Source organism: Paramormyrops kingsleyae, chromosome 17, assembly GCF_048594095.1.
Source record: "Paramormyrops kingsleyae isolate MSU_618 chromosome 17, PKINGS_0.4, whole genome shotgun sequence".
NCBI classification, from domain to species: domain Eukaryota; kingdom Metazoa; phylum Chordata; class Actinopteri; order Osteoglossiformes; family Mormyridae; genus Paramormyrops; species Paramormyrops kingsleyae.
Window position 1 is genome coordinate 11510688 of NC_132813.1, and position 11244 is coordinate 11521931.

Below are 11244 nucleotides of genomic sequence, written 5' to 3' on the forward strand. Positions count from 1 at the left end.
ATATACCAAGATAGACTTAACAGTAGAGTTGCTGGACACCCCATGAAATTTAATTCTAGTTGCAGCACTGGTCGGCACTCCATTTGGGTTATTTTGTGTAATAAAATTTTTAGTTTGTTATCATTAGAAGGACAATAGCCAAATATCACTTTTTTAACCAAGTTGCTTGGCTATCTTATAGGTTTAGTATTTTTTTTGTGTGGAAAATGGATAAGGTCATTTGATATGCAGCTCTGTTTATGATAAAGTAGATGGGTGAGTATGGCCTGCATAACAACTACTGTGATAATTAAAATAATTTAATCAATTAAAGATACAAGTACAAAAGTCTACTCAGCCAGAAGGAGTTTTGCGTACAGTTCTCTGCTAGGTTATACCTGGGAAAGTTCATCTAATCTATTTTTAAAAAAGTAAAAATAAAATACTAAATCATACTGCAAAAGAATGAATTCTGTCTGAAAATTTCAACTTTTAAAATGTCCTGCATCTCTAGGCAGTTTCCACCAGCTTTAAAACAACATTCAATAGAACAAAAATAATCCTCTTCTCTGTTATTGATAAATGCCTATAAGATGATCTCGGGGGAAGGAAAAATTGTGGCAGGACATTACTGATCTAAATAATTAAGGCAGATTACAGCTTAAACTCAAATCTCTAGATTTTTAAATTGATTATTCATGAATATCTGATATATAAGCAGGTTGTTTGAGATTTATTCATTTATTTCCACTTCAGGAATTCCTGAACCTCTTGAAAGATTAAGATTTCAAATGCTTTACTTCTTGACCCTTACGTAATATTAAAGGTCTTATCTGTTTTTCTTGTCATTTGTATAAGGAGATCAAAAGATAATTTACCCTTTATAATGATATACGTACTATTTTGTGCATCACATACACTTTAAGACTTTAAATGGACCCTCAAGACCTACCCTCCAATAAATAACTGACAGTTTTATATAAAGACGCAGTAGAAGACTTTTGTCAGCACTCACCAGAAGTAGGTCTACGTATGGAATCTGGACCTGGACCATTAGTTTGTTTATGTAAGAACATAAGAAATTTACAAACGAGAGGAGGCCATTCGGCCCATCAAGCTCGTTTGGGGTCATAGTTGTGGGTCATGATACAAAATAGCTGGCGTGAAATTTTACTTCCACGTCACATTACGCAAGTAAGACCACAGAGAATATTATGAAATATATTTGTTGTGTTGATTCATACATACATTTTAAATAAAAGAAACTTATTTCAATGTATCTCAGTCTGAGCTGTGCATGTGGCCTCAATTACTGGATTAACCTGAGGTTACAATTACACAGGTTACATTTATAACTGTAATACAGTCTTTACTTTTCTACACTTCTACAACTGTCTCATTTGTGAAATAAAGAAGTGAGTGTTTTTCAGATGGAGTGGTAAAATTAGGATCTATAATATATCATTCTTGGTGAGGTAATATGCAATTAGACTGTTCTTTTGTATTTACTGCTGAAGCTTATTAATAAATGCATTTTCATGTCATGACAGAACATTTAACTCATCGTCTCATTTTCTTCCTTCTCGCATGATTGGTATGCTTGTCTTTTGACTTTTGTGCTTGTGTTACTAAGTATACAGTTTATCTTAAATATGCCGTGGTATTTAATCATTTCCGTGAACTCTCAACACAAGGAGCACTATTGACCTAAGTATTGTATAATCATTGTATATGTTAGGTTGTAGATTTTCCCACAGAATTCCAAACAAACAAAAAAAAATACTGATACAACAAATCATTATAAGCAGGAAAGTAAAATTTATATCATTGATTCTCCCATAAAATAGTTCCTTAGATATTGTCTTTATATCATACATACAGGGACTCAGTAGGGGCATGGATGGCCCGGCAGGATCAGAGATCCCAGCACTTTACAGGGGCCTTTGGATACATAAAATCATAAAATGTTATAATGTATGTCTGGGCAGGCATGGGGGGTCAAGGTGACATTTTGTCAGGGTGCACAGAATTTCTAGCTACTCCGCTGCCTGTACAGTATATTTATGTTTGGTAGTGGTGAAAACTTTTGGCAGTTTTCATTATTATTATTATTTGAATGTAATGAAATCCTGTTCATACTAATTAATACATACTTAGTTTATACTAATGTGTGTATATTGCCATGATGACACTGGAATGAGAAAAATACTGAAAGCTTTGTGTGTTTTTTTAATTCCCAAAGACTTGCAATTCAAACCAGTGGACAGAACCGTGTCCATTTAGGGTGCATTTAGACCGATTCCTTTCAAGCAAAGTATCTCTAGTGACCTCTGGGGACTATTTATATAAATATCTGTCCTCTGCCAAATGTGCTGTTTGGATTTTTCCTCAGACTTCAAAGACATAAATTTCTGAGTCACTGTCTCATAGCTTGCATCTTACTGAAAGTTGCATCTCCTTCAATTTTTAACTGTCATTCATTTGTTTGTACCATACAGGTTTCACAACTGCAGACACTTGAAATATGCAATCTATATTTGAAAAGATAAGTATATTCTTGTGCATAAGCTATTTTTAGGAACACAGTTTTCACTATTAAAATAAAAGGTGAGACTTCATTTTCCTTTAAGACTGTCAATAACCTACCATTTAATTAAACTCTTGTTTTAAACTGAAACACTTAAGTTTGAATCCTAAATAATTTTGATTTATTTTTCACAGTAAATAATCCTTCATTCTCAAAGTAAATTAATAGATAATGTTCACATGCTGAGTAAACTGCTATTCCATTATGATTATCAGTTATACATTTACGAATTTTTCCAGTTTTATTACATTGTACAAATTGGTTGCAAATGGTTTCATTATGAGTTATCTATTTATGCAAGTAATACACAGTATGTTACCACCGAAATAGGTGTTCATTGGTGAAGTTGGGCAATTATTTCCCACATATATGTTATGTTAATAAGGTTTAATGTAATGTAATGACTAAACAGGAATATATTTTTTTATTATATTAACCGTTTCATCATTAACCATCTCAGCCACCATTTTAAAACCTTTGTTTACAGCTTCTCTTCCGGCCAGTTTACGAAGAGCATCCGTACGCGAAAACTGTATTATTTCGTAAGCAAATATCACTGTCCTTTCGTCACTGTTGTCGCTACCTGGTTTTTGCATGCGCACTCGGGCTATAGCCGTGACAAATGTGATATGATGTACGCATGCGTTAAATGGTGCGCAAGCGCAGCGCAAATCGGACAGGGAACGCAGTCTACGCAGATCGGGTCAGTAGGGTCGTTTTTTGCTCTACCCTCCTGTACAGTAGGTGGCAGTAAACGCAAAAAGTGAATCACAGGAACACGTGGTTGTAACTAGAGTTCTGGTAAAAGGCATCTTTGCAGTATTTTTGTAAAGGGAGCATTTGTACATGCAGTGTTTGTTATATAAAATATGTCAGTAAAATTGAAAGATGTGTCGTCTTCCAGTGGAGCAGAGTCGGATTCTGAAACGACTGAGAAAGAGAAAAAGCTAAGTAAGTTAAAGTGGATTATTCGTTTAGTATTGATATTGGTTTTGGTATTAACTACCACTAGCAGCAGTATTTATAAGGCTGCAGAAAACAAGTAATCTATGGGTGATAGTTTGGTAGACGCATAGAAAATTGATGTCATCCGCCTGGCGTATTTATGGTGTACAAAGGTACGTGGTATTTTCTGACTTACTCTGTTTTTGTTATAGGTACCAAATACCGTTGCCCCAGCGATTTCGTGCCCTGTACCTACCGGCCATGTGAAAACATTCGACTAGATAATCTTAATGACAACTGTACAGAATTATGGCTCATCAAAGCCCCATTCAGTTTCAGTCCAAACAGGTAAGACTCAATACGGCAATAACTAATACACACAAAAAGGACAGATCACATGTGTGACAACTTCTCTAAACATACAGTATTAGCAAACGGGACACTACAGATTCGTAATACGAAAATGAACACAGCACAGTAATGTTTTTAATGATAAGTTATGTATTTTACTTTTTAAAAACAAAATTTGTTAATTGATTCATGTTTTCCAGAGAGACAAATGAAGGAAATCCTATGAATTCTAAATAAGTAGGTATAAGTGTAGGGAACTAAATGCATCATAGTGATGCATGCAACTCTTTGAAGAGTTTAATCTTAATACAAATTAATTATAATTCATGTGTGTTGACTTTTTTGCTACCTCAGTTGAATATTGCAGTCAAAAGAACAGCAATATCAGTGTTGAACAATTAATCTCCATTGTATCAGCTTCACATAGTATGCAGTGTGACAACAATGACAACGATGATTCATGGATTAGCCTGTCGTTGATGGTATTTTTGATTTAATAAAGAGGGATGCTGTACCCCCAAGAATTGTATATTGAAAAATGCCCTTGAATAAATACATGGTGATGGAATTAGTAAGGAATGATAATTGGAGGCGTGATTCGTGAACAAGTTTCTCATAACCAGATACTTTTGTTCACAACTATGTCCATCCAAAAACGACCCCATCAAACAAAAACATCTAACTTGTCCAAAAAGTATAAGGTCATAGCTGTTTGTGTTGATTAAGTGAACTAACATTTAATATCAGAAAGATTTCCTGCTGTTGTTGCAAATGCACCAAAGACACATTTTACACTCCCTAATCACATCTAGTTGCAATGCTTTGTAAATAATCAAACACTATAGTACAGTTACATGTTTTCTTTAAAATCTCATATATAAAAATTTTATTTATGTATCGTGCATCTTTGTTTTAAAATATCTTAGAATGGATTTATTTTAATAAAGTGAGCTCTGATGGTATGTCTTTTTTATTTATATATATATTTATCTTTTTGAAGTTTCTCTGATTTGAAGATTCCTCTAAGGGGCTCAAAGTCTCTCCAGGCTGAGAGTCAGAAGATGGAAACCTACAGAATTCTAAGCAATACTGTTGGTACTAGATCAATGCACCTCCTTTCAGCTTGTGGCATGCAAGATGGCATTGTCTGTGGACCAACTATTTCTGGACTCATCAACATATGTGAGGACAGTGGGGATATTCTCAGTAACCAAATGATCACGCCTCTCCCAGCATCTCCAGCACCTAGCATACCTGAGGGTTTGAAGCAACGCTTCACTCCCTTTGGGTGCACAAGTCCTCCAACCCCGACCACAAGAAGAGACAAGGGCAACACTTCTCATGGTAGATCGTCCAGCAAAAGGGCAAAAAAGGACTTGGAGGAAACGGAAAATAGAAAAAGCAAGAAAAAGATTAAGTCAAATATCAAAATGGAGGAGGAAGAAGGTCAAATGGATGTGCATCAGAATCTGTCCTGTGAGGCAGTAACAAAGAAAAAGAAGAAAAAGGGTAAAGAAAAGGACAAAAAGAAAGAGAGGCTGAGCATAAAGGAAGAACCCGAAATAAAAACTGAGCCTGAACAATATGCATAATGTACAGAAATGTTTGATACTTAAAACATGTCAAGCGGTTCATATATTTAGAAGATGTAATTTTATGTAAAATGTATTGAATGAAGATTAAAAAACTCTGATGATAAAAACATTTAATCTGATTCTATGGTGTGTTTGTACTGGTGGTTGCGTTGGTCTATAAAAGCTGATTTGTACTACCGTGTGGAATGTACGCCGTTATTAGCCGCGCAGCCGCGTACCCTTAGACGTAGCTTTCATGGCAGCCGAACTCCTGTAGGTACATTTCTGGGGGGATGTGCCAGGCAGTGATGTGAGGTACGCGGCCACACCGTACCAGTGGTGCCGATTCTACACGGAAGTGTTAATTAGCATTAATACCGAAGAGCGTGTAACTTTTAAAATATAGCTTTTTTTCATTTGAAAAATGATCTTTCCTGACAGAACAATGTGCTTTTTTGAAGAATTTTTATATATATATATTCATTAGCACACAGTTTTAAAATGCGGATTTCATTTGCAAATACTGTGAAGCGCCAGGCTCATGTTAGTTTTAGCTTGGCGCTACAGTTTAGCAGAATGCAGTACACAACAGCTGACAGTAGATGGCAATGTATAGCTATTTTTGCGGCCATTAGAGGATGTATCCTATACCTAAAATTACCTCCAAAGAAAGGAAAATTGCTGCTATTTAAGATTAGGGATTTTTTTTCTCAGAACCTGTTTCAAAATTCACATTGGATAGGGCCTTTTTTATGACCTTTAAACATATAACTAAAAAGAGTAATGACATCCATATAATTTAAATGGTTTAAACAATCAAGGTCATTGATGGAAAAGATATGTTGTGCCTGGTCAGATATTTACAGTATTTAGGCCGTACTGTAAGCTAACAAACAAAACTGGTGTCATTTAAAAATGTGAGCAAAATTATTATATAAAATAAAATATAGAAACATCTGTAATACATTCCAAGTTACTGCTTCAGTTGTTATGCTGAATCAAATTGATTACAAATTGACATGTAATTTGCAGACAATCTATGTTCCATTTTAATTCTGCCTAAAGACCTCTGGTTTGCATGTGAGTAGCCATGATAGGCATTAGAAATTAGATAGATTAGATTATTTGATAGCTAAAGAAGCTGCAATAATTTTGGTATTCCTACAAAATCAGTAAATGCCCAGCACGTCTCTAGCAACCATCGTAAATAAGTATTGTAAAGCATAGTTGCTTGAGTGTTTAGATAGTGTGTGGTTTATTCCAGCAACTACACCATAATCACAGATTATGTCCATGATGCGTTATTTTCTTGAATTGCCAAATATATTAAAGCAAAAATATGTCCTTTCAATTATGACAAAATGTCTTTCCTGATGAACACCGGGCACATTATAAAAACATTTATGGTTTTTCTTCTCATCTGAGATGAATACAGTTCAAAGGAGAATGAGAAAATAGCAATAGGTTACTAGGGAGACTGGCCACCGTGAAGACTGCTTTCTTAACAAATGTCTGACTTGGCTCTTAGAGTCCACATAGCAACAGATTCTTTCTTTGTTAGGGGAGCTATCAGGAATAGGGTCAAAATCCAAGTTTAAAACAAATTACAAACAGCTAACAGTATTTAGCATTTTTTTTTTGCCATTTTAGTGGTACTATACTGATACAACCCAATAACAATTATAACCTGTGAATGGGAAATGCTACTCATGATGGGAATGCACTAAATCTCCCAAGAACTACATTGCTTGTCACTCACTGCATCAGTAACCACCATCTGTTTAAATGTTTTTTTTTTTCTTCACTTTGTAGAGGTCACAATGGAGGCTCTAGAAAAGTTTAATTTTATGGAAATTCTGCCGCGTCCAACATAACAGCATAACACAGAAATGAATTTGGATGCTCACCTCAAACCACAAATTTGTCTTATTAGATTGTGGAAATGCTTCATTTTGTCTTGCTCAGTTTCCAGGTTTGGTGCAAATTGGTAACCATGGAAACGCCTTCCTACTTATAACTGGAGTGCAGGTCAAAAGGAGCCCAATTCTGCAGGGTAAAGAATTGCTGCAGAGAAGGGAGCAAGGCTAGGTGAAATTGACTCAAATTTATTAGGCTGCTCCAAATATTTTTCATTTGCATCAATTCAGTTCTTACAGGCCCAATCCTGTCCGATAAACCGGACACATTGTACTCAGCTGCGGCACTGTAATATATCTTGATACCCAGAAAACTGTACATGCTTGACTGAAATATATATTTAAATGACATGCAGAACAATGGCTCAGTGAATCATCGTATGGATAACAGCTAGGCTCTTATTGGAAAAGGGAAGCTGCGCTTTTCAGCTTCTCCTGTCTTTATCCACATGGCTTTATTTTACACGCTAAGTCAAATTACCATGGCTGCTCCTGACAAGCAACGGCAATCAATCCTGGCCATTTCCCAGCAAACAACTTGTACTGGAACCGTATAAAGCCTCTCATAAAAAAATGGGTTAAATAAATATATATTGTATGAATTGTTTATAGATGTTCTCAGAATCAATAACAATAAATTAAGGATTTTAGATAAAGCTTTATGCAAAAGTGAACTAATTTTAATTTTAAAACTCATCTGCAACATGACACTGATTTTCAGTCATTGGCGAGTTCCACACATATAATCGCGTATGTGTGCATATGTGTGTACCAATATTGGGTATAAGCCATTTTTGCCTCTTGAACTGCTTATAGGATACACTTGTTTTACATTTCAAGAAGCCTTTCTGCGCACCACTGTTGTGCTGAGATGTTATTTTTGCATTTGTGGCCTTCCTGTTAGCTGTATTGAGTCTGGTCATTGTCTTTTGACCCCTCTCATTAACAAGATGATTTTGCCCACGGGAATTCTGCTGAGTGTAGGTTTTTTATTTGCACCATCTTCTGTAATCTCCGAACACTGTAAAATCACTGTAAAATCCATGAAAGGTGGCTGTTTCTCAGATGCTGTAAGATCTGAGTCAGTATCTACCAAAAGTGGTCCAAAGAAGGTCAATCAGTGAACTAGTGATGGGGACTTAGGCTCCGAAGCCTCATTGATGCATGACCCCTGACCCCTGTCCATCGCCGGATTGGTCTGATGAGTCCACTTTTCTGTTACATCATGTGGAAGGCCGGGTGCGTATGTGTTGTTTACCTGTGGAAGAGATGGCACCAGGATGCACTGTGCAAGCCAGCGGAACCAGTGTGATGCTCTGGGCAATTTTCTGCTGGGAAACCTGGAGTCCTGGCGTATTGGACTGTACCTCAAGTTCTTTGAGGGATAGAGGAGGTGGAAATCTATTTTGCACTCAGCACTTTAGAGCTTCCCATAAAAGTTCAATGATGATTAGATTCTGTGATTGGGTCAGCCATGGTAAGCTTTTGACTCTATCCTGATGTTCATGAAACCAATCTTTAAATTGTTCAGCAGTAAGTATGGAAGCATTATGATCTTGGCATACAGACTCATCATGAGGGGACAGCGTCTGCACAATAGGGTGCACCTGGTGTGATTATATAGAGCAATCAGAGTACCTAATGTGTCCCATGAGATTGCTTCCCTCCCCATTACAGATCCCCACCATGTTTAACAGCTGGCGGCAGACACTGTGAGTAGCGACATCCTCTTTTTTGCTTAGGATTAAATGTCTTTGTGCATTGGCCTTGGATGCAAATGTTTTCTGGGTCACAGAAGTGCCGACTCAGTTCCGTTGTCATTTTTGATGCCGTACCTTTGTGTTGTTTAGCAATTGTCCTGATAATGTCTATACCTGACATTGACATTAAAACCGTTCCACTTTGCCAGTGCAGTTTGTCCACGTTTTGGCACATGCGGTTGTGACTTTTGAGACATTAAATAATTTAGAAGTTTTTGTTCCTGATATATCTGTCATTTGAATGCAAAGTGTTCGGTCTCACTGGAATTATGTGTTTGAAAATTCACATATCAAAGTCATCATAAACTGACATTATAATCATATTTTCCTCATTTTGTAACTACTGATTAATGAGCAAATTGACATCATCTTAAGTCCTGCATGTGTGCACTTTACATCATTGCTTATCACCTTTGAAATGTCACACCTTTTCCCAGCCAGAAACTTTGCTATGCACAAGGTTTTGTTCAACCCTACCACTGGTGTGATATACTACGTCATGGGAAGCATAAATAATTTGCAAATATCTACGCACAAAAAACTAGACAACCTTTTTTTCCCCCATTATCTTTACATGATAAACACAATAATGCCAACCAATTAAAAAGAGAAAACATCAGGCCACTGAGTGCAATTGCTTGAAATGAATTGTTAAAAGACAAAAGATGATGCATTGAAGGAGGACGGTATTACATGCTTTAACCACACTTCTCTGTATTAAGCACTTATTTATTATAAGTGATTCCGCATGAAGGGGTGAGGAAGATCACTGGCTATGGGAAGGTGAAAGGCCTTGGTAATGCCACAGGGCATGGCGGGCAAGGAGGCCCAGGAGACATGGGTGCAGGCAGATACCCCTTACGGGGCAATAGTCCCAACAGGGGGTCATTCTCCAGGGTTCATATGCAGGAGCACGAATCTGTGGCTGGCCTGCTAATCATCTTTCACCTTGGTTTCTCCCCTGTGTGAGGAAGACTGCCCTGCCCCCCCCCCCCCCCCCCCAGGTTGGGGCAATTATTTGCCAGCCGATACTGTTGGCAGTCCTTGCAGCCAGTGATAAGAAATCTATGTCTCCCGATGGCTGCCATGGTGCTGATCGCCCCTGCTGGTGCGAGACAGATTCCCAGTGGGCTGTTGCAGCACGTCGGAAAAATGAGTTATACCTGGTCTTTAATAGGTTTGACAGCAGAGTCCACAGCCCGGGGGGTGGGGGCTTCATCAAGTATCATCTATTTTGGTTCCCCTGAGCCCCTCCCCCGAGGAGTCCAACTTCACCCTCCCCTATCAGCATCTGCCTTTATCTCAGGTCTGCCCATCTCTTCTGAAACGTAGCTAGGATAGCTATGCTTGGGCAAGGCAGCAGCCCCTCATGGAATCAACCCCAGAGTGAGTGAAGCATGTATTCTAATTGGTAGATATTCTGTAGCACGTTTAATCTATCTTGGTGAATACAAAATGCCCCCCACAATGAAGCTTATGTATAGTCCTTGTGTCCAAAAAGGGATGTTCCAGTGCCCCAATGACTACAGAACGCTGGCAGTAACATCCTGTATAATGAACAGAGTTGGGTAATTCAGGTCCAAAGAGTAGAAGTCCAGACCGGGATTTTGTTTGAACCAGCCAGTTGAATACTCTGTGACTGTGACTCTTTATGCTCAACTGGTTGGTTGAAACAAAATCCCAGTCTGGACTTTAACTCTCTGAACCTGAATGACACAACTCTGATAATGAATATATTTGAGAGGCTGGTGCATTAGCATCATACGCCACAAAGGACTTCCTAGATCCACTGCAGCTTGCATACCGGCCACATATAGCTATGGAACATGTCATCCTGCACCTGCTTCTCAGACCCTACCTGGAGAAGTTGAGCAACATCACGAGGATCATCTTCACTGACGTCCCCGTGGCGCTCAGCACCGTTCAGCCTTCCCTGCCGGGGAAGGTGCTCAAGGTGATGCAAGCTGAGGATGTCATGGCCGTGCCTCATCAACTGCCCAAGGTTTATCTGCATCACACTCTACAAATCGAAAATGGCGCAAACCAATGCAGGGGTGCCCCAAGGGACAGTACAAGTACCATTCATTTTTACTCTTTACACAACTTACAAATACAAGGATTTCTAAAGTCTT

At 38.0% G+C, this 11244-nt stretch overlaps 1 protein-coding gene across 1 annotated transcript; it reads left to right on the top strand.

Annotated features, from left to right (window-relative positions):
* Window positions 1–3275: 3275 nt before the first annotated feature.
* On the top strand, window positions 3276–5576 carry polr1g (RNA polymerase I subunit G). Its single transcript, XM_023812121.2, has 3 exons — window positions 3276–3517; window positions 3724–3859; window positions 4863–5576. The coding sequence occupies exons 1-3, from the start codon at window positions 3436–3438 to the stop codon at window positions 5452–5454; spliced, it is 810 nt and encodes a 269-aa protein (XP_023667889.1). The 5' UTR covers window positions 3276–3435; the 3' UTR covers window positions 5455–5576.
* The last annotated feature ends 5668 nt before the right edge of the window (window positions 5577–11244 follow it).